At 37.5% G+C, this 18,670-nt stretch overlaps 1 protein-coding gene across 3 annotated transcripts in view; it reads left to right on the top strand.

Annotated features, from left to right (window-relative positions):
• PRKCI (protein kinase C iota) overlaps positions 1-18,386 on the top strand; it is a 28,931-nt gene extending 10,545 nt beyond the window's left edge. For 2 of the 3 annotated variants that reach the window (XM_065674613.1, XM_065674614.1), the window contains exons 3-18: positions 1,446-1,535; positions 2,841-2,891; positions 4,028-4,113; positions 5,452-5,592; positions 6,420-6,474; positions 7,165-7,223; positions 7,601-7,777; positions 8,324-8,421; positions 9,419-9,505; positions 10,190-10,325; positions 11,979-12,066; positions 12,879-13,004; positions 13,111-13,190; positions 14,275-14,364; positions 14,644-14,759; positions 15,803-18,386. In XM_065674613.1, the coding sequence (XP_065530685.1) occupies positions 1,446-1,535; positions 2,841-2,891; positions 4,028-4,113; positions 5,452-5,592; positions 6,420-6,474; positions 7,165-7,223; positions 7,601-7,777; positions 8,324-8,421; positions 9,419-9,505; positions 10,190-10,325; positions 11,979-12,066; positions 12,879-13,004; positions 13,111-13,190; positions 14,275-14,364; positions 14,644-14,759; positions 15,803-15,890 (1,568 nt within the window). In that variant the 3' untranslated portion in view covers positions 15,891-18,386. Of the gene's footprint in view, positions 1-1,445; positions 1,536-2,840; positions 2,892-4,027; positions 4,114-5,451; positions 5,593-6,419; positions 6,475-7,164; positions 7,224-7,600; positions 7,778-8,323; positions 8,422-9,418; positions 9,506-10,189; positions 10,326-11,978; positions 12,067-12,878; positions 13,005-13,110; positions 13,191-14,274; positions 14,365-14,643; positions 14,760-15,802 lie in introns of those variants that run through there. The other variant, XM_065674615.1, reaches the window with a different exon arrangement.
• The last annotated feature ends 284 nt before the right edge of the window (positions 18,387-18,670 follow it).

Genomic DNA, 18,670 nt, shown 5'->3' with positions numbered 1-18,670 from the left:
ACACAAAGCTGTTTGCACAGGTGTCGGAAACAAATGAAGAAAAACTGGTTTGTTGATTCTCGTAGACAGCCTGGATAGATACAGTTGTTCCTTCTCCTCCCCCGTGCTCTATGCTGTATAAGTTTGTGCAGTGGGTAGGCAGTTTGATGTCCAGATAGGCTAAATTGTAGGGGGGAAGTGGTATGGTGAAAAATGACTACATCTACCTTCAGAGATTCATTCTGAGGATTATGACATGCAAAAAAGAATAAAGACAGAATGTTGCAAATCGGCAGTTTAAAATTATTGCCAATATTTTAGCAATAGAAAAGAATGTATACATTAGAAACAAAAATAAACTTAGAAAACTTCCTGTGGGATGAGTTTTAAATGTTTTTCCTGCCTGCTAAGGGGGTGGTTCCACTGAAGCCTTAGCAACACCTGTATTAATTTTAGTATCTTGTAGTACAAAACAAAGAGAATAGTTAATAGACTGTTTCTAGTTAAGTTCCAAACCATGATTTTGTCTAACGACTCAAAGTGGTAAAACTTTCATATTGGATCTAGTTCAGCTGAGATGGAAATTGTTCTGCTTCCCTCCAATTCAATTGCCCACAACCAGTTTACCACTTAAGGGTGTGGAAAGTAGTATTTCTGATAACAACTGGAAATGCTATATGAAAGAAGACTTGTCATACGGGTTTTCGGCTAGAAAGAAGCTTGTTCTGCTGACATGCTGGAGTACGAGCAGGCAAAGAGAGATCCCACAGACATCACCTTGTGTAGGTGGATGGAGGAGGGAAAGTTGAACTGATAGCCAGAAGCATTTTCTTTCTTTGGGGCTGTGATGATTCAGATTCAACAGTTTTTCCCCTGCCTTAGTGCCCTTTCTTTAGGGTTTTTTTTTCCTTCAGATAGTCGTGTGAGGGTGAAAGTAGTAGTTAAAAGTTGGAAAAATAGGGTATTTTTATTTAAGTTACATGATTTGTCAAATGTCTTGATTGAGGTTTGAGGAAAGACTGGAAGCCACACTGCTTTTGCACCTCCTGGTTAAAGTTTTGGCAATGTTGAAGCAGGTGTGAAACCACAAGTCAACTCAGTTCTGATTAAAAATCCACAAAATACAGTGGAATCTTAGAAGGCTTTCAGGTGCAAGAAGATAACCTGCACCTCCTGTACTGAAAAACTGTGTAACCGTGCTTCTAGCAGATCAAACCAATGATGTTTTGTGATTATGATATGCTTGCCTCTTGGCAGTATCTCATTTTTATTTTCCCTGAAATCATTCAATATGACTGTATTTTCAGATGTTGTCTCTGAACAGTGTTGAAAGTAAATGCTACCACACTTGAGAATATTCTTCTGTTTTGCTATGTTAATTATCTTGGATCCAACTGTGAGAGAAGTGTTGAGTGGTACAGAACTAATTGGATTGAGTTTTGTATTGTTCTCTCTCCTTTCTACAGGAGATCCATGTACAGTTTCTTCTCAGCTGGAGTTAGAAGAGGCCTTTCGGTTGTATGAACTAAACAAGGATTCAGAGCTTCTAATTCATGGTATGGTGACATTTAATGTATTGCTTCTCTTTTTTTCTACTGTGAATAAGTGGAATTTTTACCTTGACTTATCTGCATCTTTTGGACAGCTTCCTCAATGAAAACCTGTCATGCATTCTGTCAAAGAGGATGCTGAAGAGCATGCACTGTGCTTTTTCGCTGTCAGCACTTTGTCAATGTTCTTTATTAAATTAAGGGAGGAAAAAATACTTCCTGTTAGTTTATTAATGAAAGACAGACCCTGTCTCTTTCATTCATTCATCCCAAGCGCCTTTGTACGCTTGCTGGCAATGAATGGTGGAAGAGATACAGGACAGTGTCCTATGCTTTGTTGTTAAGTGCTTTAGAGTAGCACCTGTATTAGTAAAAAAAGTTGATGAGCTCAATTTGTGATGCCAGATTAGTCAAAAGTTTGATTTTTCTAAAATAGTTTTGAATCTAGTAATACTGTGCCCCGGTTTATGTGTAATAGTTCAATTTTTATTTTTCAAGGTTATACACCTGTTTTGCTAGCTTCTGCAGTTTTTTTCTTTCTTTCTGTTTGTACCTTTTTACAAGTAAAAGACAGATTTTTGTTTAATGGAGATAATAGCAGAAAAGCAGAGGATCACTGTAAAGCATGTTAGTGGGGGTGTTACACTAGAGTGTCTTAACGTGGTCCTTCTCTAAAAGGATCCAAAAACTAGTTCACAATCAGCTCATTTGGAAGGAAGGGACAGCTTTTCAGCTACCCACAGACTTTTAATAAGTGGAAGAAGAATGTAATCTTTTGCTATATATATTTTCACTCATTCTGTATATAGTATGTCAGCATGCTTTTTGATAAGCCATTTCTCTATTTGTTTTTGTGTCTGATAAGCTTTTGATTAAAATAGCACTAGGGTACGCTCTGGCCAGTTATACTGCTGAAGCTAAATAAACTGAAATAAAAAAAAGCCTAATGTAGACAAGATCATATGTAGCTGTTGGGACACTGTAATATAGTAAGTTCATAGTCAAGATTTCCAAATACTGTGATGATTGGTCACCAGAATTCTTACTTTTTTCTAGTTAATTTCCTTAGGAAAGAACTTGGTTTAGTCTGCTTCTTGGTTGTATTTCTCATGTATGTCACTGTGCTGTCCAGCAACAGGGGTTTTTGTGGCAGCTTTTCAGCTCACCCGCTTTTGCACAAGGTTTTGTTAAAATGCAGTATGTGCTGAATTCCCGAAAGGCTGAATGCCTTTCAGAAGTGTTGTATTTAACCTAAGGATTTATTTTCTCTCAGAAATAAAAATTAATCAGATGCTAATGTCTGTCTTGCAGTATTCCCTTGTGTACCGGAACGGCCTGGCATGCCTTGTCCTGGAGAAGATAGTAAGTAGGCTTTTTAGTTAAAAATTACGGAAAATCAAGAATTCAGGTTTCCTTTTTCAAAAATGTTGGTATTCTGTGATTTTTTTTCATCCTACACTTAGGATTAGTAATAATCAAATATCTACAAATTAAATATTGAAAAGGAATAGAAGTCTTGCTAAACTTAAATGTTATCACTTCTTAATCATTGTTAATAAGCATTTCGCATTCCTGTTAACTGTCCATGTCACTCTGCTTTCCTTGCTTTTGCCTCTTCTACCGTGACAATTTTTTATCTTACTCCTGTCTTTGGTAGTTACCAGATTGCTGGCTGAGTAGTGTGAACAAAGGTTTGTAACCAATGATAATGACTTCTTGTTTCACCATTTAGAGATCACTTAATTAATTTAAAATTGATGCCAGAATACTACCAGGAGTATTCTCTGGAAACCTCTTATGTTAGCTGATATAGGTAATTTTCCCTCTGTGTTAAAGTTTTGTAAAAGAGCATGCGTATGCTACGCACACACACACATCTGTCAGCTTGACATCCAAGCCTGACAAATGTAAATGTGCGTGCTTAAAAGTTAACTTCAGCAGTATGGGTAATGCCGCTTTTCTGAAAAAGCGAGGTTGCAGGATGAATTAGAAATAGACTTGCAGCTCAGGGTAGTTTTGTATATTGTAGTTTTCAGTTTTGGTTCCTGATATGTCTCTACTAATAAAGAGTAAAAACCAAAACCAAACAGTGGCAGCTGTGGATCTAAACCACTGGAGGATTTGTGCAAGCAGTCTTGTCAATGAGGGCATGCTGCTGAAATGCACATTCTTTCCTCCTTCCCCAGCTCCTTCCCAAGTTTAGCTAGGGTAGCACACAAGTGTTTGTATTGTTTGGCCAGTTTCCCTTCTCTTCAGTTGCTATTACTTTTAACTTTGGAAAAGCAGGATTAATTTGGAGTTGATAGGGATATTCTGCTTTAGATGTGCTCCAAAACTTAAAAAATAAAAAAGATACTTGGAATATTACTCTGTGTTTCTGTGAAGTGCAGGAGTGAAACTTTACTCTGCAAATCACCCTACACAGAAACCTCCACAAGAAGATGTTGTAGTTCTGTGTTTATATTTTTATGGATATAATCATATGTTTTTCCTCTTAGAATCCATTTATCGCCGAGGCGCCCGCCGGTGGCGAAAGCTCTATTGTGCAAATGGTCACACTTTCCAAGCCAAACGATTTAACAGGGTGAGAATCTTGTTGGGTACTTGAAACCATGATACAGGGATGTCTTAATTTTGTAATTACAATGTCACTTCCTTGAAAAATTCTAAGGTGCTTTTATTCTCATTTTTGTTGTTTGTCTGTACTAGCTACACTTTTGGTAACCCTGTAGTTTCAGGAAACTTAAGTTCCTGATAATTTAGTAATGATTGTAATAGAAAAATAAATTGGTTGCAATTTACTTTACTTATACTATGAAACCATGATATTGATTATACAAAAGCTCCTGTGTTCCCTTAAAGTCTTCGCAGAGGTCAAACTTGAACACTGGCATCAGATGGCTGTGAGCTGAAAATACATTTTCAGTTCTTTCAGTTCTGGGCTTAAAAACATCTGAGCTTGCTTACATTGCAGAGACTTTTCTTTGATGATGTTTAAGCTAGAAAACTGAGATTTTTGTCCAAAGAGCCTGCTTGTGATGGCATGTAGTCAACTGAAAATAAAAAACTGTAATATTTTCAAGAAGCAACGGTCAAATACAATTAGCTGATGGCCAAGAAGGCTTAAGGAACAAGAAAAAGCAAACCCAAAATACTGGAATAAGCCAGGTTCCTTGACAGCTTCAATAATCTTTCCTTCTTTTCTGAGCTTAGTGTATTGTGTGCTTAATGCTTGAGATTGCCTCCACTGAATTTCATCTTGAGCATCCTTCATGTCTAACTAAGCCCTCTTCCCCCCTCCCCGCCCCCCCCCCCCCTTTTTTTTTTCTTTTATAAACTCTTCCTGGTCAAAGGCTGTCAAGGCACCATAGCTTAATCACTTTCTACTCTTGCTTTCATAGGCACCCTGTTTTCATGGATCTTTGAGTTGTTTTGTGAATGTCCTTCAGTAACCTTCCCATGTCCTATTATCTGGTGGTTTAATGTATCAAAGATTTTGCTCTCCTGCCTTACTCTGTACAAATGTAAGGACTCATCTACACAGATGAGGAGATGCATAGCAAATTAGCTCAGTCACAGCAGCCTACTGATTCAGCTGCAGTGTTCTGACTTGGAGTTGTTTGGCTCATGCCTCCTTGGGGCTGTGTGCAGCAGAAGAGGCTGGCCACGCCTGCACCTTTCCGTGTAGATGCAGGCTTTCTGAATGGCAGTTGCTGCTTATTGTTCAGTTGTAGTTTTTGAACTCCTGTGTATTGTATCTGCATGTTTGTTCTCAAGGTTTTCAGATAGACACTCTTGGTATAGTGGCAAGTTCAGCAGGGATCTGTCTGATCTCTTATCCTAGGGGTTTTGTTAATCTGGCTGATTAGTTTTTATTGTTTAGTTTTGCTCTTTAATTGGTTTTGTTGATTTGTCATTCTAGAGAGCTCATTGTGCCATCTGCACTGACCGAATATGGGGCCTGGGTCGCCAAGGATATAAATGCATCAATTGCAAACTCCTTGTTCACAAGAAGTGTCATAAACTTGTCAGTACTGAATGTGGCCGACATACACTACAACCAGTAAGTAAAACAAAAGAAGAGTTGTCCTGAAAAAAACAACCACCAATCAACCAACCAAACCCCATGTTGTATTAACAGTTTTCGAACTGCAGTCTGCAAATAATCACAGTAGATGAAACATAGTTCTTTATGGTTACTCCAACACTTTGCAAGTAAGTGTGGGATTCACATAGCAAAAGGCAGTTTAGTGGCAAGACAGGAATCCAAGTTTCACATCTTGTATTTTTCTAGTGTCTAATATAAGCCTAGAAGTGATGTTTATCTCATTCTTCACTGCTCTGTTACATCACACATCTCTGAATTGAAGTACAGGTGAAATAAATTCTCTAAATGTCTGTTAGATTATAAGATTATTTCTCATTTTACAGAAAAGGAAGATGAAGTGCAGAGGTTTTGTCTTTTCTCCCAAAAAATCCAATCAACTTTAGTTCTTAAGTCCCCAGAAAATTTTAGATGATTATTGCTCCTGGCTTAATATTAAAAGCAGACAACTGCAGGTCTACCTTTTGTGAACTCATTTGACTAATAGATGTACTGCTGAAGTACTTGAGCTTTTCTGTCTCATTTCTCATCTGCTATACTTCTTTTCTCTGTTGTCCTAAGTTGTCACTTCACCAGCTTCTGGAATCATGTCATAACTTCCAGAAAATTGGTAAAATAAGGCCTGCAGTGGTTTCTTTTATTGAGTATGAATTAGAGCATTATGTATGTTGATTAAACAAGTTAAAAAGTAGCTCAGATTATATTCCTTGGGGATCATTTATTGTCTCTAAAGTAATGTCTCATACTTGGACAGTCTAATACAAAAATCCTGTCTGTATTTGCAGGAGCCAATAATGCCTATGGATCCATCATCAGTGCATTCAGATAATGTAGAATCGGGTAAGATGAATAATTTTTCTTCTTTGCATTACTGTAAGTTGCTGAAACATGAACTTTAGGTTTTAAAATGAAATAAAATAACTTTAATTCTTAAAACCATTCTTAAATAAGACTTGTATCCCTCTTCTTCATGATAAGGGGGATATAAATACAAAAATTCCTGTTTTCCATGTCCTACCAGCTTAAGAAACCTGGCTAAAAAGAGGAATTTAGGCTGTTACAATTTTTCCATCAGTAAGCCATGTACTTTAAATGCCCTGATCAAGCAAACAAAACCCCGTAGCAGAACTAGCAGGGTGTCTACTGGATTTGTAGCCAAACAAGTTCATTGTTGTAGCAATAAGAGTGATGGGCCTAATGTCTGAATTTGGATATAGATGATGGTCAGTTTAAAAAACAAACAGACCACTGTTCTGCACAAGATTCTCTGTGTGGAGTTTGAAGAGATCTCCAATTATAATTACAGGATTTTATATTAGCCATAACTGATTACTAATGCACTATTGGGAAAGAGTGATGATGATGGTTTACCCTCTTGCACTTAAAAAAACCCCAAACCCAGCAGTTTTGAATACTTGTAATAGAAGTATTTAAACTGTGTATCTCTCTGAGCTTTTGTGTGGAAATTTCAAGGCAAAAGAAAATACTGTTGTGTCACATTGGTCTAATATGGTTTTTTTGCACCTTTAGTTATTCCATATAATCCCTCAAGTCATGAAAGCTTGGACCATGTTGGTGAAGAAAAAGAGGTAAAGTATCTTAAGTACGTGATGTGTATTCAGAGATCTTAAAGCCTGTGTCTGTCAATTTCAGTATTTTACTAATTTAATTTGTCACAAACGAACAGCTTACAAGCTGTTTTGTTTTGAATCTTGAGTTGAGATGTGCTTTATTTAGGAAGTATTCCAAAATCCTTCAGTCTCATCTGTTTTCTACCTGCCAATTCTCCTCTGCCTCCCTTCTTTCCCCTCACATTCCTCTCCAGGACAAAGCAGTTTTAAGAATAACAATTGTTAATTGAATTACATGCTTACATTAATTTTGCTGTTCTTTTTGAAATGCTGACTTTTGCAGTTGTTAAAATTGGAAAGCCTGCGTACTCATTTCAAAGTATCTTTACCAATAGGCAATGAGCATTAGAGAAAGCGGTAAAGCTTCCTCCAGTCTGGGTCTTCAGGATTTTGATTTGCTCCGAGTTATAGGAAGAGGCAGTTATGCTAAAGTACTACTTGTTCGATTGAAGAAAACTGAACGCATTTATGCAATGAAAGTGGTGAAGAAAGAGCTCGTCAATGATGATGAGGTAGGCAAGCCTTTTACAATAAATCGGGCAACTCTTCCAAAGAGCTTCAGTATTTCCCTCAAGCCGGGAGATTAGTGGATATTTGTCAGAAACTGCAGTATTAAACTGCTGAACACATACTGTTACCAAAGATTTCTCCTGTGTTTCTTTAGGCTACTCTGGAAAGAGTCAAGTGTCTGTGGTTTGCTGTCCAAGAGCTTTTGTATTTACTTCTCCATCTACCATTGATTTATTTTGCCTTTTTTTTTTTTTTTTAATACTACTTTGCATCTGTCTGCACCAGTTTCTTTTATAGATGAGTGTGTTTTCATTCACAAGTGTAGTCACACAATGAGGCTAAAAGTACAGAATGCTTAAGACAAGAAAACCCCCCAGTATTCTCCATTGTATTACTTCACATTGGAAAACTATATAATATTTAATTTCCTGTAAGTAAAATGAGGACAGCAAAACACTTGAATATCTTTCTGCTAATTGTCATTAATACGTACTTGACCTAAGAATGGCAACAGTCCTTTTCTGAATGTCACTTTCTTAAATAAATAGGATATTGATTGGGTTCAGACAGAGAAACACGTCTTTGAACAGGCTTCGAATCATCCCTTTCTTGTTGGACTACACTCTTGCTTCCAGACAGAAAGCAGGTAAAAGTCATAAGATAATAACAAGATAATCTTATTAGAAAAATACTTCATACTGTTAGGCACCTCAAAGGCTTATTTAAATCATTAAGCGTTAGGCAAGTAGTGAAAGACAATGTACTGTAGCCTTTTACAAGCAAAAGGCCATGTTTGTCATCTAAGCTTTTCAGATTGCAAAGATGCAACAGAATGCAAAGTACCGATAGGTATGATAGGAAGGATTCTGGACAGGAAGAGAGGTGCGGCTAGCATACAAAAAAAAGGCTTAAGGATATAAGGTAGAAGACAGAGCCTGGAATGGGTGGAAAAGGAAGTTTAGGGAAAGAGAAATCGGAAGTACAAAAAATTACTGGGATGGACTGTGTGATGGTGAGACTGAGCAAGACTCAGAAAATAGTATCTGAATTTTTAAAAGGAAAACAGTAATAGAGATGAAAATTATTATTCTACTGTGTGTTTACATGTAGAAGAGATTGCAGTAAATTAATTATTATTCTATACAGTAATAACTTTCAGTATATATAAAGTATAGTTACATATTTAAACAATATCCTCGCCGTTTGAAAAGGTGACAAGATAGAGGAGGGAAAGTGAGAAGGAGTGTTTGTAATATACCAATAGTATTAACTCTGAACAAAGAAGATTAAAGGGATAACGATGGAAAATTGGAAAAAAAAAATCTGGTTTGTGCACAGAAACTTACCTCAATCTATTTATATCGTCACATATGTAATAATGGCAAGGAGTGGCTTTAATGGATTAGGAATTGGAGAAGATCTACCTACTTTTCTTTTGCAGTAAAGGAATTATCTAGAGAAACTCCATACACTTGTTTTTTAAACTGGAGAATTTATTCAAAGGGAGGCAAAATGCTGAAACTGGCCATGTTACCTGAGAGGTGGGAGGAGCTGAACTGACATTGTTCAATAATAGACCTGTAACATCTCAAACCTCTTTCAGCCTTGGAGAATATAATTTATATCAACCCCCTGTGTTTCAGGTTATTCTTCGTTATAGAGTATGTAAATGGAGGAGACCTAATGTTTCATATGCAGAGACAGAGAAAGCTGCCAGAGGAGCATGCCAGGTATGTCTAATTTAAGATTATTTTGCAGCAAAACAGTTCATTTTCTGGCACAGTGCAGTAGTGCAGAGATTATGATGAGGAGCTAACAAATCCTCTCCAGATGTTAAGGATTTAGGAAATGTGAAACCGCATCCTCATTTTAATGTTGCAGCCTACGATATTTTTGTTTCAAGGAGGAAATGTAATAGGAAGCACTTCAGTATTGCTTGTCTTAGCGTTACCCTACATGACTTCAGTCTGATTCTGATTTTTTTTTTTTTTTTTTTCTGGAAAAATGCTTTTGTGGTTGTGACTGCTTTTTTGGTTTTGGGGGGGGTTTTGGGGTTTTTTTTTTTTTGTTGTTTTTTTTTTTTTTTTTTAATTTCTAATGATGTGACATCAATGTGTTTCTCTTAGAACAACCACTACCAGCTGTCCTGGCAAATGCTGAGTTTTTGGTGCATATGCTTCATCTCAGATGGTGAGATGAAAGGGATGATTGCGGTAGACACTAATATTAATTAAAAATAATTTTTGAAGTGACTGTGGATGGAAACATTTGTATGATTATAAGCAATTTATCCACTTATCTGATGAAAAATAACAGAATACATGTGATTATATTTAGAGAAGTATCATACTACAAAGACTGTTGTGGTTGGGGTTTTGATTATTTGGGTAATCAATATCTCCTTTCTACATTAGGTTTTATTCTGCTGAAATCAGTCTAGCCTTGAACTATTTACATGAACGAGGGATAATCTATAGAGATTTAAAACTGGATAATGTGCTACTAGATTCTGAAGGGCATATTAAACTCACAGATTATGGCATGTGCAAGGTAAGCTCTAGTTCCTTGCTAACCGATAATATCAACAGTTACGAAATTGTCATAAATTAAAAGATGCAGACATAGAATCATAGAATACTTAGGGTTGGAAAGGACCTCAGGATCATCTAGTTCCAACCCCCCTGCCATGGGCAGGGACACCTCGCACTAAACCATCCCACCCAAGGCTTCATCCAACCTGGTCTCGAACACTGCCAGGAAGGGAGCACTCAACCTCCCTGGGCAACCGATTCCAGTGTCTCACCACCCTAACAGGAAAGAATTTCCTCCTTATCTCCAATCTAAACTTCCCTGTTTAAGTTTTAACCCGTTACCCCTTGTCCTGTCACTGCGATCCATGACAAAGAGTCTCTCCCCAGCATCCCTATAGGCCCCCTTCAGGTACTTGAAGGCTGCTATGAGGTCCCCACGCAGCCTTCTCTTCTTCAGGCTGAACAGCCCCAACTTCCTCAGCCTGTCTTCATAGGGGAGGTGCTTCAGTTCCCTGATCATCCTCGTGGCCCTCCTCTGGACTTGTTCCAGCAGTTCCATGTCCTTTTTATGTTGAGGACACCAGGACTGCACACAATACTCCAGGTGAGGTCTCACAAGAGCAGAGTAGAGACACTTAAAAATGTAAAATTTCAAGGTATTAATTTATACACAGTGCAGATTGGCATTTTTCTTTCTTCCATTTATAGCAGTGAAATAAGTATATAGCCTAAATGCAGACAGTACATATATATACTGTTTATGATTTTTATGAAGCTGCTTTATTGACTTGACTGAGAGGGGTAGGCTGAAATAGAATCCTAGAATAGTTTGGGTTGGAAAGGACCTTAAGGTCATCCAGTTCCAACCCCCCTGCCATGGGTAGGGACACCTTACCCCTAAACCGGGTTTCTCAAGGCCCTGTCCAACCCAGCCTGAAACACTGCCAGGGATGGAGCAAGATAGCTTGATTTCAAGAGGAGCAAGAGGTTGAAATGTATCAGTCACTTAGTACAAAGACACTGGAGCACAGGTTTGACTTTGCCATGAATTGCCATTATGCTGACCTGTTAGAACTATTTTAAATGCTATAATTTGGCTAAGCAACTGAAAAGCATAAAGTAGTACAGGTTGGAAAGGGCCTTGGGATGTCTAATCCACACTCCTGTGCAAAGCAGGGTAAGCTGTCATATGAGGCTAGGTTATTAAGGGCTTTATTCAGTTTGTCTGTGAAAACCTCCAAGGATGAAGACTGCAGAACTTTCTTGGGCAACTCCCTCCCCATTCTGCATCCCATGCTCTTCTCTGTAAAGCTTGTATCTGTCCACTGCAACACCGCAGTCATGTAAGCTGTTCCACCATGCCTTAGTTATTCCCATTTGCCTATCGCTGGAGATGTGGTGGAGCTTACTACTGAAAACCTTAAAAGATGTTGTCATCAATGGGAATGTGCCATCCTCCTGAGACTTTAGATGAGTATTTATTTTTTTAGTAAAACTATAATATATAAATAAACATAAAATATATAATATATAAATAAACAAAAATTGTTTAATTTTGAATAGACAAAAGCAGTTTATTCTGGATACTTAATTCAAAATCAAGTTCTCAGCAGAGGGGGAATGTATGATCCTTGGCTAACTGTAAAGTATTTTTTTTCCCTCTTTCTTAAAGGAGGGCCTTAGGCCTGGTGACACAACCAGCACATTCTGTGGGACTCCAAACTATATTGCACCTGAAATTCTCCGGGGAGAGGATTATGGTAAGCTGAATTTTTCACTGCTACCATGTAAAATTTACCTTGTCTCTTACAACTGACTCAAGTTGTTTAGCAGTAGAAAGTCTAAATCTCAGTTAGAAATGTGATCATTCTTAATTAAGCATCCTGTCTGAAAAAGTAAGTGAACCCTTCAAAGGAAAGGCAGAGAACATCCCTTTAATTGTAAAACCTGTTAACATTCCACTTAAAAAATCCCAACAACCAAACAACAAAACAAAACCCCAAGAAAACAAACAAAAACCTCAAGACAACAGAAAGAATTTGTTTTAAATCTGCCATTTTATTTCTGTTGGATGTCTCTTCCAGACTGGCTTCACATCTTCCTTCCTTATCACAAACTTTGTAGGCCAGCTAGACTATATCAGTCCCAGCCTAACTACTGGAGTTCTTCTTTAGCAGTGAATAGCAGAATAGCTGTGCTTAGCTCCATAGATGACTGTCTTACTACCATTAAGAATCACATACTTCCCCCTTGTCCCCTGCCCTGGATAATGCACTGTTAGTAATGCCTAGGCTTAAATATTATCTAAACCTTTGATAAGGTCCTAATACCAACTTTTAAACTTTCTGCATTTCCTTTTCTTTGTACAGCATCCCCTCCTGTAGAGCACGTAATGAACCAAGTAACGTCACGTACAATCATTACCTCTGTAGTTGGATAATCAGAAAACTGGCAGTACTTAAGCTTTTTTAAATCATTCTTTTTTCTCAAAACTTGCTTGTCTTTAGCCCCAAAAGCACTGGCATTTTTGCTCCAAAATGCTTTCAGTGGCATTTTCTCCTCTGACTTCTAGGCTTCAGTGTAGACTGGTGGGCACTTGGTGTGCTTATGTTTGAAATGATGGCGGGCCGGTCACCATTTGATATTGTTGGGAGTTCTGACAATCCTGATCAGAACACAGAAGACTATCTCTTCCAAGGTAAGTACCCTAAGTAGTGTTTCTACTCTTCCAGGGCTTTGTTTCTACTTAACTATAACCAAACTTTAAAGATGTGACGGCTTATAGGAACCTCTTTTTCTTGCAGTAATTTTGGAAAAACAGATCCGAATTCCCCGATCCCTTTCTGTTAAAGCAGCAGGTGTTCTAAAGAGCTTCCTTAATAAGGTAAGATCTAAACAGGACTATTTGAGACTTCTTAAGAGCAGTTGATTTGTTTTGGTTTGTTGGTTTTTTTGTTAATCAGTTGACTAATTGATGTGTAGGCATCATACATAGGCAGACATACTTTATCTGGGTAGACAAAAAAAAAAAACCAGGTAGAAAAGGTGTGAGCCTAACTCAGACTTTCAGTGGAGCCGGTAGACCGATTCTAGATACTTGTGTTGAAATCTAGATTCTCTGGCTGGGATTGTGAGTAAATTTCAAATTGAAAGGCATACGAATATTCCAAGTGATTTCTTTAATTTAGGGAACTGGACAAACTTACCAGGTTTATCTTCTTTCCTAAAGAGAAGCAGCAAATCACTCTGACAACTTCTGATGACTTTGTCAAGGGAACTGCAGAGGCTGTATACACTTGCTGATAGTCAAAGGTGCATATGTGCTAGTGGACTAGTCCTAGCCTTTATTTAGTGAGTGTAACATGACTGGGGAGAAAGAGGCATGGGAGAATGATCTTTTTAGATGATCTTTTTAGGTCCCTTCCAACCCTTGGGATTCTGTGATTCTGTGAGAAAATAGATTTGGTTATATTATTTTAAGAAAGTAATATTTTCAAGAACAGTGCTTCAGTTTCAATTCCTCGGTAGCATGTGATACATATACGTGGAGGCGGCACTGTCTTGTTAAAATGACCTTCTGTCCACTGTATTTATCAGTAACCTGCAATTACTCCTCCAGTGTGATTGCCTGGCACAGTCAGTATTCTCAGGGAGGGGCAGGGAAGGAACACATTCACTTGTAATCTAACCAAGTTTGCTCTGAAAGATACAGTATGTTTAAACAGGTCTGAGTAAAAATGAAGAAAGATAGCATGATTACTCATATACATTTCAGTTAATGGCTTCTATATATTCATGCCTATTTCAGACAGTGAATTGAAAGAGTTTCCAAAATAAAAAATGCTAACTCAGTTCTTCAGTCTCCCTTCTAACTCTGGTGTTTCCTTTCTCATGGAGTTTGTAGCATTTGCATGTTGTTCATGTGTAGGCCATGGCACTCATTTAGAAATATTTTCTTTCTTGCACAGGATCCAAAGGAACGTTTAGGCTGCCATCCTCAAACAGGATTTGCAGATATCCAGGGACATCCATTCTTTCGCAACGTTGACTGGGATCTGGTATGTGAATTGGCATATTTTCTTCATATGCAGTGATGGCTTAACGACTCATTTTGAGATCAGAGATGAACTTAAGCTCAAAAACCTTAAGCTCTTAAGATGTCTCACAATGATAACACAGAATCTTTTAACCCTTTTGCACACAGTAAGTACAGTAGACTAATAGAATGATTGTACAAAGTATACAAAAGAAAATTACCAGTAACTTCCAGCCTTGTTTAAAAATAATTCCACACGTTGTAGCTCATTCTTGGTGTCACTAACTGCATTTATTCTTAGATGGAGCAAAAACAAGTGGTGCCTCCATTTAAACCAAATATATCTGGAGAATTTGGTCTGGATAACTTTGATTCCCAATTCACCAATGAACCTGTACAACTCACTCCAGATGATGAGTAAGTAATGTAGAATTTAAGAAGTTCTGATAAGCCAGTGAAGGAGTTGTAAAACTTCATTTTAACAGCTGTACTTGTAGCGCATAGAGTATACATAAAGCAGTAAATATAGAGTATACATAAAGCAGTAAATATAAATATAAAAGTGTTAGTTTGGAAAAAATTCTATTATATGTCTTCCTGATAGACTTAGCATGGCTGGATTAAGTCTTGTACTCTGGCAAGATGTAAAAAACAATTAACAGTGAGAAAGTTGCTATAAAGAATCTTAGTTCAAGGAAAGATGGGTAAGTGCTATTTTACAAGTTTCAGTGGCATCTTCTGCAAGAAATGAACATGTGAAGAAAAAGATCTGTTTTGTCAAATGGTTTATTTTTGCAGTACTTTAAGCCATGATATTTCTAGAATATTTGGTTTAAGTTGAATTCATCTTGGGTGTTCTGACCAAGACCTGATGCTTTGTTTGGCTTGTTTGGGTACTTTAAGTTATTAGTTAGCCAGGTGAGACTATGCTGGCTGATAAACCCTTGATGAAATGCATGATAATGCATTTGATTTGGCAGTGCATTTGTGGTTCCTTACTCCTGAGGGGCCCCAGTTTGGGATGAGGAGGGAAGTACCTTTCTAGTTTGACTGAGCCACTTGTTTTCATTTTAGGACTTTTTCTAGGGTTTTGTATATTGTTCATGTAGTATGTAAACACAAACAGTGAAAATAAAATGTTAGCGATGTACCTTGATTAGGTCTGAGATCCAACTTCGTTCTTCATCTATTCAAATGCAAAATGTACAAACTAAATTTAGATAAGTTTCTGATGCAGGTGCAGTATCTATCACATTCTGTTCAGCTTTTTATGACAATTACTGTTTTAGAAGTTTTAAAATGGCAAACTTTGCAGATTGCTTTGTGGGGAAAACAGAGGGACAAAAAATAGATTTTCTCAATTGCAATCTGCTGTACAGGTCTAAATTTTAGACCAACTCACTTAATACTGTTACCTTTTTAGTTCTGCTGAACTAATGACTGTTTTCTAATCTTGACAGTGACATTGTGAAGAAGATTGACCAGTCAGAATTTGAAGGCTTTGAATATATAAATCCTCTTCTGATGTCAGCTGAGGAATGTGTCTGAATTCTCCACTTCTGGACTGTGCCAATTGTTACTGTTTCTGCATGGATAAACATCTCTTCATTTGGATGCACTTGCATAAAATGAATAACCGAACATTTTACCCTTGCCACCTAGTGTGAATTACTCACTAATTTTCTTTTTATATTAATTTTCATCCAGAACAGTTGTTATGCTGAACCTTCAGCTGCCACATTTTAAATGTTCAGCTTTCCAACGGTCTTGCCAAACTTGACCTTTAAGATCAAAGTTGGTCTCTGGGGCTCCAGGCTGCACAACAGGATAATCTGCCAATACAGTGTTCTGATAAAGGAATGTTTTCTTATTATTTTAAGAACACAACTTGCATTAGGGGATGTAGTAAAATATCATTAAAGGACTTCCATTTTTCCAGCAAGAGAAGTAAGACCTTATGACTTCTGTTGTTCTATATCTCTCCTCTCTGAATATCTGATTGCGTGTTCTTCTGGACTTAGCACTATGTTACTGCCCTTCGAGTTGAAAAGACAGTAAGGAGAGCAGGTTTTTAAACTGAATAGGTCAAGAATGGCTGCTTTCACAGGGTATATTCATCCTGTTGTAAAGGAGATGATTATTAGAATCAATAGACTTTGCTCCAGAATTACACGCTAGGAATCGCATGCTGAAACGCAGAGTGCCTTTCTGAGCCTGTCCCTTTCAGTGAGGGTTGTCCATGGTATAAAGTGTCAAATGGAGTTCACTTAATACTTTTGAAAAGTTAAAATCTGTAGCGTGTAGGTTAGTGGTAATGGGCAGCTAATATTGATAGACATAGAACATCATGCTATTCTTGCTTTTATACTTCCTGTCTGCACTGTGTCAGACATGTTACAGCCACTGCCTAGGTAAGGGCATTGTTTCCTTTTTTTAATCTTACTGCCATACTTTTGGAAATTGATTCCACTTTGCCAGTGGAAAAAACACATTGTGGGGGTAGAGGGGGAAAGGTGCTGTCCGTAATAATTCCCTTCACTTCTCCGCTTGCAGATGGCGATTTGTGATCACAATCAAACCTTGAATGTTGGTAATAGACTCAAAGTTAATAGGAAAGCAGTTGGAATCAGCTGAAAGTACTGTTCAAACTAGGACTTTTCGGAGGTGTGATTCTTACATTTCAGGTTAGTGAACAGTGTAATATACAGCACAGATGATTCTTATTTTTAATGCTTAAGGTATAGTTCTGGATGTCTTAGGCTGAAGAAATGCCAAATGTACCACATTTTTATTATTTTGGGGAAAAGGGATTAAGAGACACTGAAGAAAAGAATCTGTGTTACATAAGTAAGAGCTGTAAGGAAAGCTGAGTGTTACTGTAAGCAGATCTAAGTATCTGTAAGCACAAGTTAGCAAACCTTACCTAAAACTTCTAAGAAACCTGCTTGCTCATTGCATCTCCTTAAAAATCCTTGTATGGCCACACTGTAAATCCATGGCACAAATCTTGTGGTGTATGTTTTTTCACTTGCATGTTAGCTTCAAGGAGTGAGATTGCACAAATGCACAGTACTGTCATGGTACATAGTATGTAGTTCATATTTTTCTTTGCAGTGTGAATGGGAAACTTTAAGTATCAGTCCCAGTTTTTCAAAACTGGGAAGTGATTGGAGGGGGCCTCAGTTTCAGGAAAGGATTGACCCTCCACACTGTTAAAAATCAGGTTCCCTTAAATTTAAGTTGTATATTTTCAAATGTAAAATATTGCAGTAAACTTACTTCTAAAGAGCAGCTAATAACTTCAGCACATTTAGTTCATGTCAAATGAACTGCTTACATGCAGGTTTGAAATTGCGATTGTTTACTCTTTGACTTCTGTACCTGCATGCCTAGTTTTAGACATCAGGACTTAACGTTGGATATTAAACTTGGAAGTTATTTAAAGCAAACGAGAAAAGCCTTGTCTCTACAGTGGCTTAATTTCATATGGGGTATTGAGTAAAATGGCTTTACATAAGGAAGGGCATTTCTGCTATTCATCACAGCAGAGTAATTGAGTAAAACACTGTCTTCTGTGCTTAAAGCAGAAACAAATTTTTTTTTACAGATAATGTCACAGAGGATATAGTTTTTTCTATGTACGTGTCTAACCATTAAGAATGTTGCTAAGTGACAGACATTTTAAATGACTGTAAATCCATTTTTTGAACCTTAATTTTCTCCAAAGTGCCATGATATTAACAGTTATTTTTCATTGTAAAGCATATAGCAACAGTCAGAAATATTCAGAAGGGACATTGAGTGTAAACAGTCCAGTGCCGTAGGCTTTGTCTTTTGGAGAAAGTGTCTGCATCAGAAGCATGATGTATATATGTGGAATTACCTCCTTTTTGTACGTGAGTTGGATTCTTGTGGGTACTCTGCTAGTTAATATTGTCACTACTATTTTCCTGTTTCATATGGAATATGGTCTTGAATGTTGTTGTATAATCATTCCCTTTATTTGTGCACACTTTTTACTTTAAATAAAACATTTGTATTAGGCCTCTGTGTTTTAACTTCTAAAACAAATAGTGTGACATGCTTTGCTTGTTGTCTGACCCTTAACTATCCAAGTCACAGGAGGGTTGTTCTAATCTTGTCATTCCTTCTAGTAGATAGCACTGGGGTGACCACAGCAACCTAAGAAACATCTCACTCAGCCTGCGTTCCCCAAATGTACCTTAGAATGCGAGTCCCCCTCTAATATGGATTGCCAGCCTTATGTTCATCATGCCTTGTAGGTTCTCTTTTATTCCAACAGCAGTGGTGAGACAAAAACATCAAGG

The sequence above is a fragment of the Lathamus discolor genome, chromosome 3, assembly GCF_037157495.1.
Source record: "Lathamus discolor isolate bLatDis1 chromosome 3, bLatDis1.hap1, whole genome shotgun sequence".
In the NCBI taxonomy this organism is placed as follows: Eukaryota; Metazoa; Chordata; class Aves; order Psittaciformes; family Psittacidae; genus Lathamus; species Lathamus discolor.
This window is presented reverse-complemented; position numbering and strand designations above follow the sequence as displayed.